Raw genomic sequence first — 14136 nt, forward strand, 5'->3', positions numbered from 1 at the left:
GTACAGGGTACAATCAAGTTTTAGCTAGGGCTGCAGCATACCATAGTGTCACCATTCACATTGAACCGTTGGAGGACGATTTTTTGTTTAATACACTCTCCTCCACACATTCAACATACCAGTCGCTCCACGGCATGCTAAAACACGCTGATCAAATATTTAGCGAGCCAGTTAAAGCAAGGATAATTACTCCTAGGATAGAGAAGAAATACAAGCCACCTCCCTCTGATCCTGTTTACATAACTTAACAACTCCCTCCAGACTCAGTAGTAGTAAGCGCTGCCAGAAAAAGGGCAAACACTGTCACCAGGTGATGCACCCCCACCAGACAAAGAGAGTAGGAAATTTGATGCTCCAGGGAAGAGAGTTGCATACCAGGCAGCCAATCAATGGAGGATAGACAACTCACAGGCGTTGTTGGCTAGATACGATAGGACTCATTGGGATGAGATGCAAGACATAATTCAGCATCTCCCCAAGGAACATCAAAAAACGGCACAGCAAATAGTGGAGGAAGGGCAAGCCATCTCCAATAATCAGATTAGGTCTGCCCTAGACGCAGCACACACAGCTGCCAGGAGTGTCAATGCTGTAACAATGAGGAGGCATGCATGGCTCAGGTCCTCTGGTTTCAAACCCAAAATCCAACAAGCGGTGTTAAATATGCTGTTCATTAAAAAACAACTTTTCGGCCCAGAAGTGGACGCTGCAATTGAGAAATTGCATAAAGATTCAGACAGAGCAAAAGCTATGGGTGCTTTATACACCACACCATACAGGGGATTCTTTCGGAAACCTCAGTTTAGAGGTGGATTTAGAGCTCAAACAGCAGAGGCATCCACATCGCAGGCAAAACCAGCCTAACAACCTCAATACCAACGAGGTGGGTTTAAGGGCACATATCCCAGAAGTAGAGGGATATATCAAACCTCTAAACAAACCTCACAGCACACTAAACAGTGACTTGTTTCATCCCCTTCCACTCCACACCTCCCCTGTGGGAGGAAGACCTCAAAAGTTCCACACCAATTGGCAAAACATTACCACAGACAGTTGGGTACTATCAATTATCCGCAATGGTTATTGCCTAGAATTGATACAAACTCCCCCAATCTTTCCACCAAAACCACACAAATTATCCACAGAACACATCAGTCTGTTACAGGAAGAAGTCAAATCTCTATTACTCAAACAAGCAATAGAACCCGTGCCACAAAATCAAGTAGGGATGGGAGTTTACTCACTATATTTCCTGATTCCCAAAAAGGATGGCACCCTAAGACCAATATTAGATCTCGGGACCCTCAACCTTTACATCCTGTCAGAACACTTTTAACATGGTAACTCTTCAGGATGTTATCCCACTACTTCAAAAACACGATTTCATGGCAACATTAGACCTCACGGATGCATATTTTCATATACCCATCCATCCGGCGCACACAAAATATCTCAGGTTTGTCATTCAAGGAAAGCACTATCAGTTCAGAGTGTTACCCTTCGGAATAACGACAGCTCAAAGGGTATTCACAAAGTGCCTAGTGGTAGTCGCAGCCTACCTAAGAAGACAGCATATACATGTCTTTCCATATCTAGACGATTGGCTAATAAAATCAAACAGTCATACGCAGGGTCAAACCCATGCGCATTACGTAATACAAAACCTGCACAAGCTAGGGTTCTCAATAAATTACCAAAAGTCGCAACTACAACTTGCACAAAGACAACAGTATTTAGGTGCAATACTAAATACTCGAAAGGCGCTAGCAAGTCCAAATACGCAAAGAATACAAGCATTCCAAAATATAATTGCACAGATACAGACAGGTCAACAGTACACTGTCAGATTTGTCATGAAAATGTTAGGGATGATGACATCATGTAAGGCAATTGTTCCACATGCAAGACTAAACATGCGGCCCTTACAACAGTGCCTTGCACAACAATGGTCACAGGCACACGGTCAACTTCAAGATCTAGTGTTGATAGACCGCCAAACATGCATGTCCCTTCAGTGGTGGAATTCCACAAACCTAAACAAAGGGTGGCCATTTCAAGACCCTGTGCCTCAGACCATGATTACAACAGATGCATCAATGATTGGCTGGGGAGCTCACCTCAACAATCACAACATCCAAGGACAATGGGATGCCCAACACAAACAGCTACACATAAATCACTTAGAGTTTGTTAGCTGTCTTCCTAGCACTCAAAGCTTTTCAGCCTCTTCTCACTCAGAAGAATGTCCTGATCAAAACAGACAACATGACGACCATGTATTACCTAAACAAGCAAGGAGGGACACATTCGTCCCAACTCTCCCTCCTAGCTCAAAAAATTTGGAAATGAGCAATACACAACCAAATTCACCTGGTAGCACAATACATTCCAGGGCTACACAACCAACTCGCAGATGTTCTCAGCAGAAATCACCCTCAAGTACTTCAAAAATACTTCCAACAATGGGGAACGCCAAACATAGATCTGTTCGCCACAAGCGAAAACGCAAAATGCCAAAACTTTGCATCCAGACACCCACAACCCCTATCCAAGGGCAATGCTCTATGGATCAATTGGTCAGGGATATTTGCTTACGCTTTTTCCCCTCTCCCACTCATTCCATTTGTAGTCAACAAATTGCGTCAAAACACACTCAATATGATACTCATAGCACCAACGTGGGCCCGTCAACCGTGGTACACAACATTATTAGACCTATCAGTAGTACAGCGCTCCAAACTACCAAACAGACCAGACCTGTTGACACAAAACAAAGGGCAGATCAGGCACCCAAATCCCAACACACTCAATCTGGCGATTTGGCTCCTGAGGTAATCGAGTTTGGGTATTTACAACTACCATCAGAATGTATGGACGTGATTAGGCAAGCAAGAAAACCTACTACTAGTCAGTGCTATGCTAACAAATGGAAAAGATTTGTATATTACTGTCAATCTAAACAGATTGCTCCTCTTACAGCATCAATACAAGATATTGTTTGCTATTTACTTCATCTACAAAAATCAAAATTAGCATTCTCTTCCATAAAAATTAATCTTACTGCAATTTGAGCATATTTACAAAATATATAGCACAGCTCTTTATTTAGAGTTCCTGTTATTAAAGCCTTCATGGAAGGCTTAAAACGCATCATTACACCCAGGACACCTCCAGTTCCTTCTTGGAATTTAAACATAGTGCTTACGCGACTTATGGGCCCACCATTTGAACCTATGCACTCATGTCAAATGCAATTTTTAACATGGAAGGTTGCCTTCCTAGTCACAATTACATCATTGACAGAGTCCGTGAAATTCAAGCTTTCACTATTAAAGAACCTTTCATACAAGTACACAAACATAAAGTTGTACCACAAACTAACCCCAAATTTCTTCCAAAAGTAGTATCACCTTTTCATATCAATCAAACTGTGGAACTGCCAGTCTTCTTCCCACAGCCAGATTCTGTGGCAGAAAGAGCTCTACATGCATTAGACATAAAAAGAGCACCAATGTTCTATATAGATAGAACAAAACCATTCAGAAAAACTAAACAGCTGTTTGTAGCCTTACAAAAACCTCATACAGGTAATCCCAGTTCAAAACAAGGATTTGCAAGATGGATTGTAAAATGCATCCAAACATGCTACGTTAAAGCCAAAAGACAACTCTTAGTTACTCCTAAAGCACATTCCACAAGGAAGAAAGGTCAAAAAATGAGGCCAATTCAAGAGCAATTGAATGGTCAGTGGCAATAGGTTGACGCAAACTAGGACAGCAAGATATGAATTTCAGAGTAGATGTGACCTAGTAGTTAGAGCTGCTGACTTTGGAAACTGTAGGCTCAGCATTGTGTGATTCTGTGCAAATTACTAGATCACCCTGTGCTTAAACAATTGTTATGTGTGAAATGTTTGTGTAATCCTGACTTCATGTACATAGTTGGATTGTTCCCACCCCTATGTAATGTAGAGAGCTCCATGGCTTCCTAACTAGTTTCCAGCTATATAAATACCAATACATACAAAAGTAGAGCAGTAATTTCAGATGCCTAGAGCCATGCCTTTGTCTCAGATCAGATGCTTCCCCAGTGTTTTGGGGTTCCACATCTGGAAACTTTTGCTACACATGCTGAGATCAAGAACAATCTTCACATCTCACAGTGATTTGTCTTCTACTGTTTGTTTTCCAATCCCTTGTAAAAAACTTCAACACTAAAATTCTAAATGGGTAAAATTACCTTTGATATATTAAAAGCCCAGAGATAGCAATTCTGTCCCTGTGCAGCAAAGCTCGGAGTTTCAATTGAAGGGGAACACTGGCCATGGAAAACTAACAGCTTACTAGATTATCTCAGCAGGACCAGGCAATATTATCATGAATGAGAGTTTGATTACAAGATATTACGATATCTGCGAAAAGAGGAACTTCGTTAGAACTGTCAGTCTTATGGTGGTCTTTCCCCAAACTTTCGCTTTCCCCTCCCCCAAACCTATTTTTGCTGACCCTGTTTTTTGTTAGCCATAGAACTCTGCGCACTTTACCACTGCTAACCAGTACTCTATTGCTTTCTCCCACAAAAATGGTTCAATTGGCTTATACCCAATTGGCACATTTATTTTTTATGTACATTCCTAGTAAAGTGTTACTCCATGTACCCAGGGCCTGTAAACCAAATTCTTCTAGTGGGCCCTGGAACTCTGATTGTGCTACCCACTTAAGTAGCCCTGACAAACCCCATTTCAACCTGGCAAAATAATCCTTTTGCCAGGTCCAAACCTTCTTTTTTAAATACACATTTTACCCCTCGGGTAGAGCCTGAACAGCCCAAAGGGCAGGATGCAGTGTAGTTAATATGTTCGGCATGTACTTTTAAGTTTTGCATGTCCTGGTAGTGAAAAACTTTCAAATACATTTTTCACTACTGCAAGGCCTACCTTTCCCATAGGATAACATTGGAATTCCTTTAATAAGTGATGCCTTTCAAATGGGAGCGAGTAGACATATTAAGTTTGGTGTCTAAAGAATTATAATTTAAAGTCTTTTGTAACAATAAGCCCGATTTTAATGTCAATTTTTTGAAAGAGCCACTTTTAGACAGTTGCCATTTTCTTGTCCCACCCTTTTGGTGCTGCAGTCTGTATCCTTGTTCACACGACCAGGTGTAGCTGACAACCCCAACTGAGTCCAGGTGGCCTGTAGATGTAGTGGTACACTTGACTAGCAAAACTCTGATGATGACATGGTGGTACTGAATAAAGGTCTTAGTTTTGTCTCCACACCTGGACTGGACAAGTTCAGATTGAGATGTGAGCTGGTGCAGTTTTTTCGCAAGGTAGGGTGAAAGTCTTTTCTATGAATAAACCACAGACAGATTAGGGAAAAGGATACACTGGTGTATGCAGGAAGTCCTCCTTCAGCACTCCCTAGTCCCCATCCACCATACCACCTGAAGTATTGGCTTTTGAGGAGGCCGTGATTAAGGAGGTGGAATCACTTGACACCAAGGAAAGGGGATTCCAGAATCTATTCAACAGGGAGAGAGACACTGTACAGACACTGAGAACATAGGCCCACCTAATAATAAAACCGGCTGACAAAGGAGGTACCATTGTCATCCAACATCAGAGAGATTACCAGGAAGCATGCATGTCCCTACTTGGGGATGAAAGGAACTATCAAATCCTTAAAACGGATCCTACGAGGAGACTACAGAACGAGATTAAGAGACTGGTGGATGAGGCCAAAGACAATGATTAGATCAGTGCAAAAGAGACTGAATTTCTGATTGTCCAATAGCCTCGGGCGGCCTACTTATACAGCCTTCTGAAGATACATAAGGGGATACCTCCTCCCCCTATTAGACCTATTGTATCGGGATTGGGTCAGTGTTGGAACCTCTCTCCTAATTCACAGATTGGTTTCTATGACCGTTGGTGGAGAAGACAAGATCCTATGTTAAGGACACTAAACATTTCCTTAACGTCCTGAGTGGAGTTACTTATGACCTGAATACTGAAATAATGGTCTGCCTGGATATGGAGGCCTTATATACTAGTATCCCTAAGAAAGAGGGCTTGAGAGTCATCATTATGCTCCTTAAAGATGGTGAATGAGGGTGGTCCGCACTCATTCATTGCCTTATGCAGCTAGCAAGTCCAGCCCTCACCAAGAACATTTTTGACTTCGAAGACCAGATGTACCTCTGTCATGGTACTTTGATGGGGAGTACATTTTCTCCTAGCATTGCATCTCTCTACATGCATTGGTTTTAAGATTTTGTCTAATAATACATATGGAGCCAAGATACACCTTTGGCAGAGGTACAATGACAACATATTTGTTCTTTGGCAGGTAGATGAGGAAGAGCTGTCCTTTTTCCTTAACTGGCTGAATCAGAGGAACCCTTTCTCAGTCTTTACCATGTCTTCAAACACCCATGAAGTGTTATATTTAAATGGGACCGTTAAAGCTGCAAATGGAGGCCTGCCACTGCACTGCATACCAAACCTACAGACAAGAACCGTCTCCTATTTAATAGCCCTCACCCATGTGCCCTATGGGCTAATCTTCTAGACAGGTTCCTGCTTGCAGGAGGACTGTTCTGCCTTGGAGAACTTTACTTACGAGTCCAACTCCCTTGTGAAGAAATTACGAGGTTAGCGTTATTCAGAACGTGTCATCTCCAGAGTAAAGAATCATGCTCGGAACAGACCCCGCGAGTCCCTGTTGTAACCGAGTAAAACAAAAGGAATACCTTAAAGAAAATAATTAGTAAACACTTGGAGGATCCTCACAGTTGGAGGCTCCTCAATTCCAATCAAGTATCATTTTAGTAACCCATATTCTGCTTCAGAAAGAATAGGTGAATAAGGGACCATTTAATCCACACAAGACATGGTCCACAGTCACTACCTCAAAAGTACATACTGTGGAATCTTCCACCTATTACTGCACACAACCCCCGTGGACAGTGCACTGTGTGTCCCTTCACCAGACACTCAAAGTATTCAGACCTGGGCATACCACAGCAGTGGGCCAACGCTTACAAATGAATTGTAAATCCCAAAATGTAATCTACTTGGTCTACCTGAATGTCCCTGCAAACTGAAATATATTGGTATGACCACTCGCAAAGTCAAACTGAGAATTGGAAAACATAGGAGCACCATTCTCTGCAGAAAGGCGGACAACAGAATAACAGCCCATTGTCTAGAGAAAGGTCATAATGAGAATGATATGGTATGGACATTATTTAGAAACTATCCCCAAAAATAACTAGCCCTGTCTTACTCCTGGAGAGACTTTAGCTGTCTGAATGAAGAGATCTTGTTGCACTCTTTGAACTCGTCATTGTGAATGTGGAGGTTTAACCTCTGTTATTTCCTGTTATTGTCCACTGATCAAGGCTCTGTACGATGAGTCTCCTGTACCCCTTTTTGTTTAACATGAGGCTTTAATTGTGTTACTACTACCTCTCTTGTGGACTTATTTTATGGGTTAATCCCCCTAACATCCCCCACTCCAGAGCTACCCACAAGGTCCCCATTGTATTGTGCGTCATTTTACAGCGAGCCAGGATGTTCCGGTGTTTTACAATATATTTTTCATCAACCTTTTTGAGGGATGGGTCTTGGGACTCCTAGCACTGAGCCCCGATACTGAACCATATTTACCTTTTTTTTTTATCAGGTGGAAATATCACACACCACTGGAACACTCAGACACAAGTTTTGACCCTAAGATTCAGAAATACTCTTGTTTTTTTAATATATTAGGCCGATAGTAATGAACATTGTAGAAAAACAGGTGTTCATGCGCAGGATTTAAGAAGGATGTTCTGACCCTCATAAGTATTTTTCTGAACACATTAGTGTGGAGATGAATGGATTTATGCATTATCTCCGTGGCCGAGCCACAACAATCCTGTATGGTTTCAGTGAACTTTTTAAGAAAGGTTTCTGCCCATTGGAGTGTTGCCTCTATTTCTTTGATATTTTATGAGTATTTTTTAATGAGTCTTTGGGAGTGATGTGCTACCATTCTAACATAACACGGTCCACCCCTAGGGACCATCAAAGCAGGGTCTTTCCCAGTTGAGTATTTTTTTCAGTTTTTACCACTGGGAAATGAAGCACCTCCGTGTAGGACACCAACACATCACACGACCCATGCCTCTTGCACGGTATGCCCCTCTCACCCATACTGATGAAGGAGAATTTAACCCGCTCAAACAATATGACCAGCTGCAGAAGCGGGAAGTGAGCGTGACACGAACAGGTGTGAGTGCAGCGTGCTACCCTTGATGAGGTGAGTAGGCAGATTTTCTCCCATAGCTAGAGCAATACTTTCCCCTTCCTTCGCCCGGCCCTGCACAGCCGGATGTGGACTAATTTTCTCTAAGTAAGACGTGTGGGTCCATTAACATAAGGTGATATAATGTTTTCTGTGTTTGCACATTACTTTTGCAACTGTGTGTGACTACAGGGGCGTGCTACCCACCCAAATTCACGTTGACACTGGGTCCATTACATGATATATGTCCTGATGACAGCCCAGGACAATATAGGCCAGTTATAGGGGCTGAAACAAATCGACCACTTAAGTGAGGGTCTTAGGACCGTAAAATCTTAGTGATCCCTCCTATATGTTTTTAATTTATGCCCACTTTGACTGTGAATAAAGGGATACCTGTAGTCAAAGTGAGATATTTTTTATCTTATGTCCCCCGGTAGGATATATTCAAGTGTTCCATGAAATATGATAGAGCGCAACCTGGCTTTTAGGGGCTGAGGTGGACCCGATGATGAAGTGTACCACTACTGAAGGGAGTGAGAGTCGTACATAAAGAAAATAATTATTTTCTTTATTGATTTACCTTTGGTTTGTTTGCTCAACGAAGGACTTGGAGATTTCTCTTTGGCAAGGAATACTTTAGTTTTGAACGGTATTGACCTAACAGAGAGTGTATTCCTCTACCCCCCCTCCCCCCTTTCTTGTTGAGGAAATTTCTTCCTTTCCCTCCCTATTGGTTGGACCCGTTCTCGGACTCAATCTACTTTTGTTGTAATAGTAGCTGGCATTTGGTCTTTTTGTATTGCTCCCAGGCAGTAAAACAAAGGTAGGCTAGGTGTTGGCAGGATGAGAAACTCTGACTTAACAAGGGGGAGGCACTGTCACCTACCATACTTGTACATCGCAGAGGCTCTGCCTGAACACACTCACAAAGAGTTTTGTCACTAGTCTTTTGTGTCCTAGACAAGCTGGGGGCAGGGCAGGAAGAGAGGAACCTTCGCCTACTTCAAAGTGGGCACCACGTATAAATAATGGAGCCTCAGACTCAACTCTTCAGTACACCTCTGGACCTGTGGAAGACTTAGAAGGACTGCTTTGCTGCAGGAAGGACTGCACTGCCCTCTGTTGGCCTCCTGCCTGAGTTAAGTTAATTTGCACAGTGCACCCTCTATGCGCTCAAGTGCACAATTCTCAAGCATCTGCAGAAAAAAATATTTAGTTGTCTTTAACAACAGTTCCCAAGTATTGTTATCTTTCATTGATTTTCATCTTCCAAAGATTCACATGCTTGACTTATTTCCATCACACATGGAATGTGCAATACATTTTAATCAACAGCAGTACTGTAAATTCTACTTTCTACTCACTTTGCTCCACCCAGCGAGTTCCACTCTCCTCAGTGTGTATGTGAAAAGAACAGATGTCTCAGCAAACATAAAAAACAGATGTGCCACTGTGCTTGTGGAAGACTACCATTTTTTGATAGAGGCATGCCCACCTTGGTATGACAGAGCATGGCATAGGACCCCTAGCATTTTGCAGTGTCATGTTTGTAAATTTGCTACCTTTGCAGATTATCCAGTTATTACAAATAACTGCTTTACTATCCTAAATTATTCCGTTTTGTGCAGAAAGAACTTCAAGTGTTGTTTTGTGTCAAGTAAATATAATATTCCCAATATGCAGGTAGTGCTCATTTTCGAAAAGCACTGGCCAAATAAAGCAAAGCTAAACTGCATTGATGAACTTAGCCTCAACAAGTCACAGCTTTGCCTCCATGTTATTCCATCAGTTTCTGAATTGCCCTTTCAATGATTGAAAGTAATAAAAGTAATACAGAATGATTAAAAATCAAAGCTGTTAAGGGGAAAAAAACTCTCTTTTTGGAAACTAAGCACTAAACGCGAAGTAGAACAGGTTTTCCATATTGATTGACATACTGCTCATGAATTGGCACACTTTTATGGATATTTTCTGATTTAGTGCAGTTCCTCTAAGAAATATTTGAAACAGTTAATGTAAGGACTGAATTGTCACATCAACCAGTAGATATCTATCAAATGATACTGGTTAAAAAAAATGACCAACTTGTTTCCCTCTTCCAATATGACTGTTCTTCATTGTGATTACATGAGGAGGTACTATGTGAGGCAAGATCGGTTACATCAGGCTCGCTATTAGATCCAGCCCCCATAGACATCTTACTGAAGGGTGGTGATGGATTGCTGTCCAAATTGACAGATCTTTATATTCTATCACTGAAGAATGGGCAGGTACAGTCAAAATGGAAGCATGCAATTATTCGTCTCCCACTTAAGAAACCCTTGTTAGATCCTAAAGTAGTGGAGAATTACAGGCCCATATTCCTACTCACAGGACTGAGCAAGGAAGTTATCAGCATTTTTTAAATCTAACGACATCCTCCACCTGACCCAGACAGGCTTCCGGGCAGACCACAGCACAGAAACTGTGCTTTTGAGGGTAACAGAAGATCTCAAATTAGTCCTTGATCAGGTTGGATCTGCAGCACTCATACTTTTTGACTTGAGCACTGCCTTTGATATGGTATCCTATGCTGTTCTATTGCAATGCCTGGAAGCACTAGGGATTACCGGAATTGAACCAAGATGGCTTGCCTCCTTTCTGAGTGAGAGAGCTTTCTAAGTCAGTCAGGGGTCATGTTACTCCACCATTCAACAGTTGAGATGTGGAGTTCCACAGGGCTCACTGAGCCCCAAACTCTTCAATACCTATGTCTGCCCATTGTCAGATATCATTAGTGCCTTTGGGTGCACAATGGTTTCCTAAGCAGACAACACACAGCCGATAGTCACGCTGCCCCATGGTACCATGGCCAACATTTTAATAGCTGTCTGGAGAGGGTAGCTAAATGGATGGCAAGCAGTTGCCTAAAATTAAATGGAGAGAAAACTGAGATGATGGTGGTAGGGAACAGCTCATCACTCTGGCAACAAATCAGCTGGCCCACTGTGCTAGGGGATCGTCCAACACATAAAACAGAGGTAAAGAGTTTGGACTTCACTACTGATAATCAGCTTTTTGTGACTCCTCAGTCAAAAAAAAATGGTGGTACCTGTTTTGGTCTATTGAGAGCTCTCAGGAAAACCGTGAAATGGCTTTTAGTGGATTCCAGAAGAACTGTGACCCGGGGGTTAATTCTATCACACCTGGACTATGGCATCTCGCCTTACTTAGGTAGCCCTAATGTGGTGATGAGTAAACTTCAAGTCATCCAGAACGCTGCAGCGTGGATTCTCCTGGAGATTTCAAAATCACAGCAAGTGAAGCACTCAGAACTCTTCACTGGCTGCCTATAAGCAGCAGAGGACAGTTCAAGGTACTCTGCCTGGTTTATCGTGCCAAACACAAGTTGGGCCCTAAAATCCTCCACCAACTGATAAAACCTTATCAACCTAACAGGGCCTTCTAGTTACACCTAGGATAAAAAGATCTAGATGTGGCGGTTGATCATTTTCATACCTAGCTCCTGGAATTCTCTTCCGCTCATGCTGAGAGGCAAAAGCATTTGGTTGCACTTAAGACAACAGCTAAAAACGTACCTTTACCTTTTTCCCTAATGTGAAATGCCTGTTGCTCATTGGTACCCTTAGCGCTGGGAAGCCCGGTTTCTGGTAGCCATGCGCTTTACAAATTCAATGTAATGTAATCTCATTGCCTAGATGGGACTGTTTTCATGTTCTGTGGATTGTCTTAGGTACTTACAAATGCACACCTTGTAAAAAATCGAGGTGCCGTGGAGGTAGGAAGCATATGAGGTTTGTAGCTAGATCTAGCGTATGTATGACCAGGATTTGTTTTCTTCTATTGTTGCAGGCTTTAATTCAAAGTGATGTGACAAGTGCTCCTTCTGTAGTGGCATATATTCTTCTATCTTTCCAGTATAAACTTGTAATTCAGACTGTGTAGCCATATATCTCTGTCACAAAACACCAGACAACATGATTTGGAGGAAGAATGCTAAGCTGCTTATGGGTCCATGCTACCATGACATTAAAGTGAAGATGAATACCAGTCTTCTATAGTCTTCTATATGTTCAGAGCGTGACTTAAGTCATTTCATAAAAATGTTTATACATCTAAGCGCAAGGTCTGGGATCCCCATGCACAATAATGGCAATTAAAAATTCAAGGTTTCTTAAGGTTTGAGTGAGAAGGTGGCTATTACTGCTCCTTTCCCCTCTTGTGTTTTAGGAGGGTACATTCGCTGTACTTACCAAATAGTACATTGAAACTGTTGTTTAACTCACACTTTTTATTTCTAGAACATATGGGATAAAGTAAAGCATACTTTTGCTGGCTTTTATCAACAGATCCAAGCATCACACTGCATTACCAGTGAAGAGGTTATGGCAGTACCTTGTAAAACGGGATGAAGTCCAAGAAATATTCATCAGAAATATATTCACAAAGAAAAGGGAGCTAAATGAGGTTTGTATTGCATTCTATTCCTTGTACAAGTAATCTACCATTCAACTACATTCCTCAATTTGCAGCTAATGTTGTTAAGCTCATTAATACGCAAGTATTACATGAGAACCTTTCTATGTTGATAGTTGACGTGTTCAAACACATTTAAAATGGACACACAGTATTCTAATTATTAACCTCTGTGCCTATAAAACCACTGTGAAAGCTAAGCTAATATTTTAGCTAAAAATGCCACTGTGCTCAAGGAGCATAGTCTCCATCATGTTGTTTCTGATGGAGAGGTCTTGCGTCAAAGGATTAGATCAAGGACAGAAAGGGTAAAAATACTGTACAATGGGATGGGGGTCAGATAATCTGTACTTTGTAACCGAAAGGTTGTTTTCAACGATTTGCCAATAAATTAGCTGAAAGACCAAAAACATTGTGTCCTTCCTTATACAAGACTCCAGTCAACCATTATAGGTTACACTAGGTGTCGCATGGAAAAGTTAAATATGAATTTGGAGGCCCTAATGGTATCCATGAAAATTGTTTACCACTCATTCCTAGCCTTGTGGCATAATACTGTAGCTATAATGGGAATGTTTTGATAACTCTTAATTTATACAGCTTACTAAAAAACAAAAACCGTCATGTACTGCAACTACAGTTGGAATTGACAGCTTATGTTTTCTGTTTAGGTGCAAAAATAAATGAGTTGCTTTAGGATCAGCAAATATTTGCATAAGTTTTTGTTCACCATGCCATTAATAGAAAAAAAAGCTTATAATTTAAGAATGTGGTATTTCTTTGAAATAAATTGTTTTCTCTTAGTATTCCACACATTATGAAACTTTGTTACTACTGCTGTCAAACAAGGTTGTTAATCCTGTAAATCCTGGCAGCAGTTGTGTGTGATTGCATTAAGCAGCTTATCCAATTAGTTCCAAATTCAGCACTAAGGGCCTCATTACAACCCTGGCGGTCAAAGACCGCCAGGGCTGTTTTGACGATTGCACCGCCAACAGGCTGGTGGTGCAATCTTAGGAATTACGACCGTGGCGGAATCACCGCAGTCGCACCGCCGGGACTGGCGGTTTTCCGCCACGTTGGTCCCGCCGGTTGCAATCCTCCAGGGCAGCGCTGCCCAGGGGATTACGAGTCCCCCTCCCGCCAGCCTTTTCATGGCAGTAGGAACCGCCATGAAAAGGCTGGCGGAAAGGGGAGTCGCAGGGCCCTGGGGGCCCCATGAAGCTTTTCACTGTCTGCACAGCAGACAGTGAAAAGCGTGACGGGTGCACCTGCACCCGTCGCACCGCCGCAACACTGCCGGCTCCATTTGGAGCCGGCTCCCGTGTTGCGGCCGACATCCCCGCCGGCCCAGCGGGGATGT

General features: G+C 42.2%; 1 protein-coding gene across 1 annotated transcript in view; it reads left to right on the forward strand.

The window, feature by feature from the left end:
- The window catches only part of DMXL1 (Dmx like 1), a 1414533-nt gene that overhangs the window by 1172228 nt on the left and 228169 nt on the right, over positions 1-14136 (forward strand). The window contains exon 33 of the mRNA XM_069226844.1: positions 12647-12764. Within this exon, the coding sequence (XP_069082945.1) occupies positions 12647-12764 (118 nt within the window). The remainder of the gene's footprint in view (positions 1-12646; positions 12765-14136) is intronic.

This window comes from Pleurodeles waltl, chromosome 1_1 (genome assembly GCF_031143425.1).
Source record: "Pleurodeles waltl isolate 20211129_DDA chromosome 1_1, aPleWal1.hap1.20221129, whole genome shotgun sequence".
Classification (NCBI taxonomy): Eukaryota; Metazoa; Chordata; class Amphibia; order Caudata; family Salamandridae; genus Pleurodeles; species Pleurodeles waltl.